General features: G+C 43.6%; 1 protein-coding gene across 2 annotated transcripts; it reads left to right on the top strand.

Annotated features, from left to right (window-relative positions):
• Window positions 1-161: 161 nt before the first annotated feature.
• On the top strand, window positions 162-13,190 carry rhogb (ras homolog family member Gb). 2 transcript variants are annotated; one of them, XM_014994593.2, is made up of 5 exons: window positions 162-759; window positions 5,701-5,822; window positions 8,111-8,257; window positions 10,135-10,305; window positions 11,898-13,190. In XM_014994593.2, the coding sequence occupies exons 3-5, from the start codon at window positions 8,129-8,131 to the stop codon at window positions 12,171-12,173; spliced, it is 576 nt and encodes a 191-aa protein (XP_014850079.1). In that variant the 5' UTR covers window positions 162-759; window positions 5,701-5,822; window positions 8,111-8,128; the 3' UTR covers window positions 12,174-13,190. The 2 variants fall into 2 exon arrangements, with proteins under 2 accessions (XP_014850079.1, XP_087868604.1); XM_088012478.1 differs by lacking the exon at window positions 162-759 and adding an exon at window positions 1,177-1,369.
• The last annotated feature ends 22 nt before the right edge of the window (window positions 13,191-13,212 follow it).

The raw sequence follows: 13,212 nt of genomic DNA, 5'->3' as shown, positions 1-13,212 counted from the left end.
AATTGATAAACATAAAGGTGTTTATGAAACGCAAAAACGGCGAATTAAACCAGATGAACCTCAACTTCTACAAAAACAAGATGCAATTTAAATTTAAAATGTAAAAAAGCGGCAGAGGAAAAAAAAATAAAATTCACATTTAAAATGAAATGAATAAAAGAGTTAAAAATAACTGAAGTTTGACATAAAAAGCAAGAAAATGTTAAACTAGCAATTGGAAAATCAAAATTTAAAATAACATGAAACAGTTAAAAAAAAGTCAGATTGGTCCTATTTAAGCAGAAAATATTAAAAACCATCAAAGTTTAATAAAAGTAACAGAAAACTGATTTAAAACACAAAATAACGGAAAATAGACAGAATACCAACAAAAAAAATGGAAATACGAAAAAAAAAAACCTTGAGAAATGAAAAGAAAAACAAAGAAACAAACAAGAGAAGCTTGGGAGGAATTTACAGCTTATTATCCATATAAATAAATAACACACACCTGCGCTTTACCTGTCCGTCAGAGCCAGGGGGCAGGACTTACCAAGATCAGCCTGGCTCTGACGTTTCTCAACAGGCCAGTAACGCCACTGTCAAACACACACACACACACACACAAACTTCCTCAAACTCTAACTCCACCACTTCCCCTCGGACTTCCTCCTCCCCGTTACCCCCGCCCTCCGACTCACACACACGCACACACACTGGAACACACACTGTAGCCGCAGCCGGACCGAGCACAGCAGAACCGGACCGGACTGATGAGCGGTGAGTTCTGCCGGAGCGCTCTCCATTCCGCCTCACTCTGTGTGTGTGTGTCTATGTGTGTCGCTGCTACGCTGAGCTGTTGGTGTGTGTCAGAGTGTGTGTCAGAGAGTGTGCGTGTGTGTGTGTGTGTGTGTGTGTGTGTGTGTGTGTGTGTGTGTGTGTGTGTGTGTGTGTGTTCTGCTGTGATCCAAACTTCAACTGGATCTCTGGTTCTGGTTCTGTTCTCCTCCCCAGTGGATCAATAGTCAGATTGTTTGTGTGATCGAGTTTCTGAGCAGGAAGCTGGAGATGGAGAGCGACCACTCCCTGAGTGTGTGTGTGTGTGTGTGTGTTTTTCTCACTTCTTCTTTTAACTTTTTCTCTGCTGAGCCCTGAAACACTCACTCATCTCTGAAACGGGCCAACAGAACCAGCAGATCTGGGCTTCACCGACCCAGTAGAGCAGAAACCAGAACATCTGAAGTCCAGGAAACAAAAGCTGAGAGGAACATCAGGAACTGCTGGAGAAGAGGAAGAGCTGCTGTTACTTTAAATAGACCAAAGTACCATCAGCTGCTGGAAATCAACTTCTCAAGAAGAAAACAATGCAAGAAAAACAGACTCTAAACCAGTAAGAACAAACCCTAAACCAGTAAGAACAGATTGAACCAGTATAAACGGACTATAAACCAGTATAAACAGTTTGGTTCTCCACTGGTTCTGGATTCTGGCCCGTTTCAGGCGATGGGTCGGTAAACCCACAGACTGGTTCTGAGCCAGGAATTCCCTGATGGTCTGGACCTGACTGGACCCATCCCAGTACACGGTCCAGTTGGTTGGACTAGTACCGCCCGGTTCTACAACTCGCTACAGGAGTCCAGAACCCATCTTGGTTCTGGTTCAGAAGTGTCTCCTGAAACGGGTTTTGGGATCTTAAAATGTCTCAGCAACCGGAACCTTAGATTGGATCTGGTTGAGGACTGGTTCCCTTGAAGTAAAGGTCCTTTTGGACCTTTACGTGAATTAAATTTGTTTCCCCAGATGGTCTGGACCTTTTGGACCTGTTGGACCTTTTGGACCTATTGGTCTGTTTAAAGCGGATCAAAACGTCGGGTTTGAATTCACCTAAATGTATAACAGGACCTTGTCTTAAGGGGAACCGTTGGTCAACTGGGTCCAGCTTAAGGTTCTGGTTCCTGAGACACCATAGCTCAACTTGATTAGCATAGAACATTTCAGCAGCCGGGTCCAATTCAAAGTGATTTACACAATAAAAGCATGAGACAACTAATACCATCTACAATATATTGATCAATGTTCCATCAACCAAATCGCCTCTCAGCAGGCGGCTGTTGGCCTGAAGGAACTCAGGGTTTCAGCTGCTTTCAGTTTCTGGAAGTTTGTTCCAGATCTGTGGTGCATAGAAGCTGAATGCTACTTCTAAATGTATGGTTCTGGTTCTGGATGCAGATCAGAACCTGAGGTTCATGGTAAAATGAGCCCCTCCAGCATCACTAACGCTACTGCTAATGCTACAGTGACCTGTTGATGGAATGGAGTAGCCAGGAGACTCGGGTCCATTTGACACACGCATGATCCAACCGCTAGAGAAAACTAAAGTACACCGATGTGTTCAAGGTGTCGCAAGAAGCTAAAGGACTTCCATGTTTGTTTTCTTCCTGGTCTGTGCTTTTTCCCGCAGATATTGTCACTGGCGTGGCTGTGCTTACAAATTATAGATTATAGATTATTTACAAAACTCCAGGTAATAGCACACTGCGCCAAATGACATAAATGAAGTCTAATTTTGGTCCAAGCAGACCGAACTACTGGTGTGACCCGTTATGATCACCTTGGAAACCAGGCTGCCAGCCATGTTTCTGGTCATAGCCAAATTGGTTGCCACTGCAGAACCAGTAATAATCTCAGTCCGCACTAAGCAGATGCTCGGTTCACTCACCTCAGCGCGCTGGATGCATGAAGCTACCAGTGGGACTGACAGCCTGACCTACTTTCTGAATGTTTCCTGATCCGACCACTTGGGGGTGCTCACAGAGATTTTCCTAACCAGTCAGAACCAAAACATGGCAGAATTTTCACTCCACCAGATCTCCTTTGATTCTTCAGGTTTGAACCCAGCTAGCTAGCTAGCAGGCGTTTTCCAACATGGCGGATTAGCTTGGAAACGGCTAGCCATTCTGGTTCTGGTTCAGGCATGGTGGGTCCATGGCTGCTGGGTAGTGAGCCGTAGTTCTACGGGTTTGGACATTTTTCTTGTTGCAGCTGAACAGGAAGGACGACTCATCAGAACTCGCTGGTTCTGGCCGACCTGGGTCAGGTTCTGGACCCGGCAGAGGCATTTTTGACCGGTTCTGGAGACTCAGAAAGTCCAACTCTCATCAGCTGATAATCCTCTCTGAAAGTCTGGGTCGGTTCTGGGTTCAGTTTCATCCAATCTGAGGGATCCAATTAACTGGGTGAAGCTGGTTGCGGTCTGGTTCTGGTTCTGATTTGGGTTTGCTCTAATTCTTGAACCTGTTTCGCTCCTGGGTTTGGTTTGACTGCAGGTTCTGTTTGATTTGGATCAGTGTCGTGTTGGAATTTGAGGCCCGGTTGCTTCAGTCGATCAGAACCCGGTGGTTCTGATCCAGACGGGTCAAACCAGCTGGAAATGGGTTTTTCTTGTTGGTTTGAGTGCTTTGTTTCTGGTTCTGGTTTCATTCATGGCTGTTTAACATCAGCTGATGACATCAACGTCTTCTGCACGTGCTTAGATGTGAATCAGTAGCAGCTAGCCTAATATTAGCATTCCAAGAATGAAGCAGGAAGTCCGTCGTCACAGCAGCCGTGACTCATTCCACTTTGAGTCCGGTCTGGTCCAGTTGTTTACCTTTCAGTTCAGTGTGCTTCCTGGTTCTGACCTGTTTCACTAGAACTTTATTTGTGTTCCATCTCTCAGAACTGTCCTGGTTCTGGTTGGTTCTGTTGCACCAGAAAGTCCAGTTTTGTTCGTTAGGTTCTTGTTCTGTTCTGGTTCCATTATCATGAACAGAGTAGTTCTGGAGGACCCAGTTGGACCCGTTGGGCTCAGTGGCGTGGGTAGATGGTCCAGTTTGGTTCTGACTTGCTGAGACCTGGCCCATTCAGCTAGAACCCAGTTCTCACAGTGAAATGTTCTGGAAACGACTTCCAGAACTTCCTGTCGGGTCGTCGGTTCTGGAGAAGAAATAAATCTGCAGCTGAAGCTGATTGGACAGAACCGGAACCAGTGGACCCGTCACTGGGTTCAGTCTCTCTGGATCGGGCCTCCTTTCTCTATCCAGTTCTGCTTTATGAACTATATTACCCATGATGCTTTGTAGCGTCCTGTTTTTGGAGCCATGGTCGCCTCTTCCTCTTTTCATCCGTCTGTCGGACCAACTCTTCCTTTGTGGTTCTGGTTTCAGACGGTTTGGATCTGATCTGAAAACACCGCAGCAGCTGAGAGGAAATATCAGCTAGAGATTTTATTTTTCACCGAGCAAACAGAACCGGAACCAGAACCTGAACTGATTATTTCTGTCACAAACCAGACTGACTGGAAACGACGTCTGCACTTCCTCTTCACCATAGGACCAGAACCAGAACCAGGCCTCAGCTTCCCAGTTAAACACGATCCATCATCCCCATGCTGTGAGGAAAACCAGTTTGGGTGGAGGTTTAACTCCTGAACGTTATGAGAAGATTTAGGTGGCCTAGTCAAAGTCCAGACCTAATTTGTGGGAAGGCTTCAATACTGATGATCTCAGGCGGGTTGGTACAGATGCACTCCAGACTTTTCAGTTTTACAGGTTAAAATAAACCAGAAAATTAAACGTTTTCCTTCCACTAAACTATCTGATCTGTTCTATCGCATGGCGTCGCATTGCATCGGGCTGGACTGTTATGGAGACACGAACCCGGTTAATTTCTGTTTCTGAGCTTCTTCTCTTCATCCATGAAGGTCAACAGGAAGGTCACAGAGAAACTCCTGAAGCTGTGACCCAGACCTGATTTGGTCTGAAACGGGGCACCTTTGTTCTGTGACCTTTGACCTCTGAGGACGCCTTTATTCAGCCACTCTTGCATTCAGCTTTCGGTTCCACCTGAAACAGGAAGTCAGAACGTGTTCATCAGCCGTCGCTATTTCTAGAAAACTCTCATCAGCAGTTTCTGTTTGTTCAGACAGAAAACTTCTCCGTCGGCCGCTTCACAAACACAGCCGGGAGGTTTGGTGGAAGGAAAACCTTAAACAGGTTAAAGGGCATAAAAACAGAGAGCTGAGTAAAACCAGACCTGACCTCTGACCTCCACTACATCTATTATGAAGCTGCTGAATGTTTTTATAAAGTTATTTTTTCATTTGTCTTTAGGTCGTGAAGTATGTCAGATTTTTAAAAAGTTTTTTATTTGAAATTTCCGTCATAGGAAACTTATTTATTGCCTTTAATGGAAACGTTTGATGCTGATAACATTTAGTTATATTTTCTTTTATTTAAATTCTGTTTTGAACGTCTGGACTGAAAACAAAATGGCTGCCAGGGCTGAAAAGGTTGCTGACCTCTGATCAGCTTCTGCTCAGCTCTCATGCAGTCAGATCAGAACTTCACCTGATGTCAGTCTAACGGTTGGTTCTGATTGGTCCAAACACCTGGACTCAAACACCAAACAGGAAGTTCTGGACCCTGAAGCAGAACTCCGAGGTTTATGGACCCTGAAGGAGAAACGGGTCGGACAGAAACAATGGACCTGTCAGTCTGACCGGTTCCTGTCGTCCTGACGACACACCGCAGTGTGTGTGTGGCTATAAAACTGTAATATATACACCAGCTCTATGCAAATGTGTGTGTGGGGATCAGGATAACGTCTCTGCTTTGTTTAGAGACGTTTCCTCTGCAGATCATTTCCATAAACACAAATAACACCCCTTCTCTCCGGCCCCAGGGGCAACATGGCCGCCACGTGTTTCTGAGCGATCTGTGTCCAACCGAGGAACCTGAAGCATCTCAGACCGAGGAACCTCCTGCAGAGGAACAACCAGATTCCAGTGAGACGAGCGCCTGAAGGTAAACATGACCGATCAGAAAATCCAGTCACTCCAACGTCCTGATGGAGTCAACATGGAGAACCTGCAGTTCAACCAGCAGGACAGAAACAGAGACCACTACATTCTGAATCAGGCTCCCCGGCCAATCAGAGACCATTACACTCTGAATCAGGCTCCGGGGCCAATCAGAGACCACTACATTCTGAATCAAGGCTCCCCAGCCAATCAGAGACCACTACACTCTGAATCAGGCTCCCCGGCCAATCAGAGACCATTACACTCTGAATCAGGCTCCCCAGTCAATCAGAGACCACTACATTCTGAATCAAGGCTCCCCAGCCAATCAGACCATTACACTCTGAATCAGGCTCCGGGGCCAATCAGAGACCACTACATTCTGAATCAAGGCTCCCCAGCCAATCAGACCATTACACTCTGAATCAGGCTCCCCAGCCAATCAGAGACCATTACACTCTGAATCAGGCTCCCCAGCCAATCAGAGACCATTACACTCTGAATCAGGCTCCCTGGCCAATCAGAGACCATTACACTCTGAATCAGGCTCCCCAGCCAATCAGAGACCACTACATTCTGAATCAAGGCTACCCAGTCAATCAGACCATTACACTCTGAATCAGGCTCCCCGGCCAATCAGAGACCATTACACTCTGAATAAGGCTCCCCGGCCAATCAGAGACCATTACACTCTGAATCAGGCTCCCTGGCCAATCAGAGACCATTACACTCTGAATCAGGCTCCCCGGCCAATCAGAGACCATTACACTCTGAATCAGGCTCCCCAGCCAATCAGAGACCATTACACTCTGAATCAGGCTCCCCAGCCAATTAGAGACCACTACACACCGAGTCAGGCTCCCCAGTCAATCGGAGCTCCTGCTCTGCTGTAGGGATACATTTCTACAGTTATGCTGTAAAAAATGTTATTTCTTTAGCTTGGGATCATTTTACAAAGTCATATTTTCACCATGTTATTCATTCATTATAAATGTCACACATTCAAGCTAAATATTTAAATATTGATCTTCACACAAAAATTTTGTTAGCAAACTAGATATTTAGCTTTGAGCTAAGTATTCAGTTAGCAAGCTAAACATTACAATTGAAGCTAAATATACAGCTCAAAGACATTTGGGTAATATAATATAGGTAAAAAGCAGAAGTGGACGATTATAATAAAATTAGATCTTGCAAACCTCTTTATAAACTTCTGCTAGCGAGTCACTTCTTTACCAACGTTTCATTTCCTCTTTTGTTGCGCAACATTTCAGCTTAAAACAAAAGGATGAGCTATTTTAATACAGCAACAGTAATTCATCAGCACTAAAGGATTCAGTTTATAGAAGTTCACAAAACACAGCTTCTATTTTCATCATCCAATTCAGCTTACTGGCAACTCAATTAGCATATTAGCTAGATATTTAGCTAACTAAAATAGCTAAAGTTAAATAGTAAAACAGTTAAATGCTAAATAGTTTTATTTAGCACATTCTAAATGGATAAATATTTATAACTACTAAAATAGTTTAGTTTTTAGTTTAGTGAACAATTGAAACTACTGTATTTAGTTTACTAAATATTTAGCTGACTAGATGAATAGCTAGCTACCTAGTTATTTAAACAGTTTATTTTAAATAATTTTCTAAATATGTATCAGATACATATTAATTAAGAGTTTAGCTCTAAGCTAGCTAAATATTTAGTTAGCATGTTACATATTTTAGATAGTTAAACATTTATCAGGTGCATATTAGCAAAGCATTTAGCTAGCTCAAAGATAAATAACTAGCTTGGAGCCAAAGTTTGGTTGGTTAACTTAATGTTTAGCTTGCTAACTAAACGCTTAGTTTGACATCTATAAATTGTGAAAATATGACTTAACAAATAAAACATTATTTTTCTCTTAAACAGGCTAAATAACTCGGATTATTGCTGTTAAGTTTAAGCTGTGTATCTTTACAAACAGCTTCCCGTCCTCCAACATTTCGATGCATTTAGAATCTGCAGGTCAGAAGCTTTAGCGATCTGGAGTTTGACCTCCCTGCTGTAAAGGAGCTACAGCAGACGCTAGCTAACACCCACAGGTGAGACGCTCCTGCAGGTAGAAGGAAGGGGAAACTAGATGTGAAGCAGAGAAAAGCCTCAGAGCCACTGGAGGTCGATTGACCTGCAGACAATGATCTCAGCTCTGTATAAAAAAAGAAGTGATAAAAATAACGGCGAGCAGCAGAGTGAAGCAGCAGAAGGTGATGTGTGAACCCTCTGAGCCCCTCCCTGCTGTGTGTGCAGGTTTCTGACGCTGCCATCATGCAGACTGTGAAGTGTGTCGTCGTTGGCGACGGCGCCGTGGGGAAGACCTGCCTGCTCATCTCCTACACCACCGGAGCATTCCCCAAAGAGTACATCCCCACCGTGTTTGACAACTACAGCAGCCAGGTGGGTCCCTGAACGCACCGCGGTTCAGCGGGTGCGTTCAGGACGCATCAGAGAGTCGAGGCAGAGTGAGAGCCATAGGCATCTGGAAAACATCTGGAAGCTATCATGAGTCATGCTGGCTGCAGGCTCTGGACCAGGCAGCTGATCAAACTTTCTCTGTCCTGCAGGAAAAACTACTGAGACTCTGAGTGAAGCTGTCAGATAAAAACAGTAAAATAATAAAAATTAATGATAAACACGAGAGTCTCTGTTTGGACAGCAGGGGGAGCTGTCTGCAATGATCTGACAGAATCCCTAACAGCAACAAGGTCCCCGTTTAGGCCTCTCAGCATGTTCTCCCTGTGGATGCAGCAATTCTCTCTGGATACTCCAGATCCTCCAAAAGTACAAAATGTCCATCCAGAAATTACTCACACCACTTCACTTTTTCACATTTATGTTTCAGCCTTATTCCTCATTAATTATAATAAAAACAATCATTTTCTTCAAAATTCTTCACTAAAAGCCCATTAGTGCTTTTAGTCTAAAAGTTTTAGATTGTGACTGAAAACAGAAAACCAAATAAAATCACATTCACGTCATGGAAAATCACCAATTACAGGAACATGTTTGGTATCAAATCATGCATATTTTCAACCAGAGAAATCACATTTTCTTGTGCTTGTGTGTTTTTTTTTTCTAATGGTGCACATTTTTCAAAATGGCCACCATTGTTGCGAAGGAGAATATATGTTTGCACTAAAATCAGAATAAGTTGTTGCGAGTGGTGGACCCGGCTAACCAAAACGTTAGCTTCAAATTACCACTACTAAACAAGAATCCTAGCAGAAGCTAATGCTGACCAACAAAACTCATTAAAAAGTTAGCAGCTAACATTAAACCTCTAAATACATAAAATGTTATCAAAAGCTATTGTTAAACCGCTAAGTGCATATAAAAAAGTAGAGGAAGCTAATTCTGGATTGCTAACAACAAAATATACTGGAAGTTAATGCTAAACCGCTAAGCACATACAAAATTAGCAGAAGCTAAAACTAAGCTACGAAACACCTACAAAAGTAAAGAAAGCTAATTCTAACTTGCTAATCACATAAAAATTAAGGAAAGCTAATGCTAAAAACAAAAATATAAGCAGAAGCTATAGCTAAACCACTAAACACATGTAAAAAAAATTGTGGAGGCTAATGCTAAACTGCTAAGCACATCAAACATTACCAGAAGCTAATGCTAACCATTAAGACTAACAGCAAACTCCTCAGTTTCTGATTGTGCTACATATTGTTACTTTAACGTTGAATGAACAGGATGAACAAAAACATGATGTAACATAAAATTCATCCAAATCATAACAATGAGGAACATTTTATAGCAATAATTGGCTTAAAAGACTCAAAAACTGCTCCCATCTTGAAAAATTCCCATGAAATTGAAGCGGCTGATGGGAAATATGAAGAACATTCGACCTGAGGAGTTAGCATGCTAATGTCAATCCTACACCAGAAAGATTTTCACAGAAACTATCTGTAGATTTTAAAGAAAACTGAATAATTTAATAAAATTTGCAATAAAAGGTGTTACAAAAAATGTGTAAAAGCGCAGCGCAGTGAATGTCACACAGCATGAGTGTGTGAACATGTAAATGGGTGAAGGTGTGAATGTAGTGTGAAGCGCTGCAAAGGCCTTTTATTCCATGACGGGCTTCAGTTCCCTCATCAGAACAGTTCACTGAAACATTTCTGCTGCTACCATGAAACTTTGACTCCTGTAAGGTTTGAACCAGCCAATCAGAGCTCTCGACCGGTCCTGAGAGCCAATCACTGTGTCAGAGTTTGAGTGAGGTATTCATGAACCCCTGTCTCTACCTGTGGTGTGTTCAGGTGACCGTGGATGGACGGGTCATCAGTCTGAACCTGTGGGACACGGCGGGGCAGGAGGAGTACGACCGGCTCAGGACGCTGTCGTACCCGCAGACCAATGTCTTCGTCATCTGCTTCTCCATCTCAAGCCCCGCCTCCTACGAGAACGTCAAGCACAAGTGGCACCCAGAGGTCAGAGGTCACACATTCCCCCAACACAGTTACAGTGCATGATGTTGTTCAGGAGAATCCAGGAAGTTACTGGGTTGAGGTTCTGATGATGCTCACTCCATCCAGAACTGTCAGAAAGACTGGTTCTGGGTTGGATGGGTCCACTTTCAGGTCCAGTTACTGGGGTCCCGTAGGGTTCATACTGTCCTTCTGCTGCTTATTCTCTAGACAACCTGGAGTCTGAAGGTCTTTTCTTGGCTGACTTTAGCTGCTTTGAAGTCTAGATGACAAGTGGAGTGGACCTTTGAACCTTGCCAGCAAGGTTCAAAGGTCAGATCTGTTCCTTTGGACATGTAAAAGTATGAATGTTGAGCTGAAAAAGAGGAAATTCCAAAGAAAACACTTTAAAGACTTTTTTGAAACCTGGAAAACTGCTGATCAAGACCACTTTAGTCTGCTCAGACTGTCCAAACACCAAATGTCCATTCAGGTGTTGGGTCAGTCATTGTCCTTTTGGACTTTTTTATTCTGTATGTTGTGTCAAATACTTTGCCGTACCAAAGACATCAAATGTCCGGCCTGCTTGTCTGACCTGATCAACCCTAAGACCTTTTCGGCCACATTTGAATGTAAATCTTTCTGTAGAGGATCTTCAGCTGGAGGACTGGCACCAGTGACCCCATCCAGGAGGCAGAGCTTCTCTAAGGGTCTTCAGGTCATATTTAGAGCTCCTCTGTTGTTGTATAAGGACCTGGAAGGTCATTGAGGGTTCAGAGAATGGACAAAACTTCTGTTTTGAGATGATGGTGGAAATGTGTCTGGTTGGTCATTAAGGCGTTGTCATGGCTACGAGCCCCTCAGGGTGTGTGATGAGGATGCGTGACTTGCTAGGGTGGCTGTTCAACTCGGTCAGGACCTGGTGCAGTCTGAGGCAAAGACCTGGAGGTGCTTAGATCAGCGTCGTGATTCTCCTTAAACTGAATCCAGGACCCGATTTGAGGCATTTCCCACCTGATAGTCCGGTAGACCCGGTTCTATTGGGTTCAAAAGTTCATATGCTCCATCCCCAGCTGTTGTGGTTCTCTTTCTTTCTGCTCTGAGGTAAACCAACCAAACCCTTTGAGCAACCAGTTCCCCTCCTCGCCTGTGGGGGCGCTGCACCAAGAACCACTGAAGGAAATGACACAAAAACCTCTTTAGACACCAAGTGTTACTTCCTTCTTCACCAAATGGAAACAAAAATGGAGGCGTCAGATTTTAGCGGTTGGAGGATTTCGCTTTAGTCTTTGGCTAAAAACCACGAGCCATTTCTCCTGGTATGGCTAGGCTAACACGTTAGCTCTGGTTGTATTTACCCAGAATGCCCTGCACCGTAGTCCACTTCCTGCTTTAGGAGCCGTCTCCGGTCTGCTTAGCGTTCACATATGCATTCAAACTGAGACTGGAGTTGGATTAAAGCAGATTCGACTTGTTTAGTGAAAAGGCCCCGTTAGAGATGACAGTAGCTAAGAAATCTAATCTTTTTCACAGAATCTCGACTTATCTTGACCTCCTGAGCAGCTTTATGTCCAGCGGCGTTCCTGTACAAACCGTGACTCTGGTCTCCTCTGCAGGTTTTCCACCATTGTCCCAGCGTTCCCATCCTGCTGGTCGGCACAAAGAGCGACCTCCGGAACGACACAGAGATCCAGAAGAAGCTGAAGGAGCAGAACCAGGCGCCCATCACCCACCAGCAGGGCCTGAACCTGGCCAAGCAGATCCAGGCAGTCCGCTACTTGGAGTGCTCGGCGCTGAACCAGGACGGCATCAAGGAGGTGTTCGCCGAGGCGGTGAGGTCCTACCTGAACCCACAGCCCACCGTCAGCAAGAGGCACTGCTTCCTGCTCTGAGAGTCTGCTCTGAGAAATGTTTCAACCTTTTTCCTCTCATTTCATTAGATTTTTACCCTTTAATTAGAAAAAACGCAATTTAAGACAGAGATTAAAGGTTTTCCAGAACTTGTGATGCAAATTGACCGGCCGTGGGTTGAATGTGTAGCTCTGCTGTGATTGGTTCAGACTCAACCAAAGCCGTCTGAGCATGTGCAGGATGTCTGAGGTCTTCTACAAACTCAAATTTCAGCAAAATGGTCCAAAATCATCCCCTGACAATCAGCTTCAGGTTCAGATGGACCTGAAGACATCTTAGTTCTGCTGAGGCATCCATGAACCAGTAATGCACCAGTAAAACCAGAGGCTCTGGTGGAGTCCGGCTCCAGGAACAGGTTTGGTGTCTAAACTGAGAATTTAACTGCAGAAACACTGTTTACATGATGGCTCTGATGAAAATGCAATAATCTAACCCTGTCTGCTCTGCGTCACTCACACTGAGACTCTTACAAACGCTGGGAAACATTTAGTTTGATCAGACTGTAAACATAAGATGCGTTTCTGCTTCAGCTGCCGATTCTGGAGGGAAATTAATAAATTGCAAAAGCAAATCTGGACTAAAAACAGCAATTTAAACATAATACAAAAATAATAAACCTGATTTTTCTAGTGAACCACTTGAGAGCAGGAAAGCAGCAACTGCAACTTTATAAACATGTGAAGCTAAAAGGTTAGCGAAGAAGCTAAATGCTAACTAGCATCTAAACTACAATCAGGATGACTAGTTGTAATTAAACAGAACCTGCCAACAAGTTCTGTTAAATATCCAAACTCTTTAAATGAAAACATCTGATTTCAAACTGAATGTTTCTGCAGTTTTTTTTTATTTTTATTTTTAGCTAAGCTGCTAAACCAGCTAAACCACCCTAGCTTTGTTTGCTTCCATCTTCTGTTAAATTAATTGATAATTTGTTTTTATTGAAGTAATTTACATTATTTTATTTAAGTGGAAAGTACAATAAAAACAAGTTTCATATTGATCGTCTACTGCACTTTATTT

The sequence above is a fragment of the Poecilia mexicana genome, unplaced genomic scaffold (assembly GCF_051168715.1).
Source record: "Poecilia mexicana isolate PSO_F unplaced genomic scaffold, ASM5116871v1 scaffold_14, whole genome shotgun sequence".
Taxonomy (NCBI): Eukaryota; Metazoa; Chordata; class Actinopteri; order Cyprinodontiformes; family Poeciliidae; genus Poecilia; species Poecilia mexicana.
This window is presented reverse-complemented; position numbering and strand designations above follow the sequence as displayed.

Coding starts and splice junctions, on each gene's coding strand:
- rhogb (XM_014994593.2), top strand. CDS start 8,129: ATGCAGACTGTGAAGTGTGTCGTCGTTGGCGACGGCGCCGTGGGGAAG. Junction 8,258..10,134: donor TTGACAACTACAGCAGCCAG/GTGGGTCCCTGA, acceptor TGGTGTGTTCAG/GTGACCGTGGATGGACGGGT. Junction 10,306..11,897: donor AGCACAAGTGGCACCCAGAG/GTCAGAGGTCAC, acceptor TCTCCTCTGCAG/GTTTTCCACCATTGTCCCAG.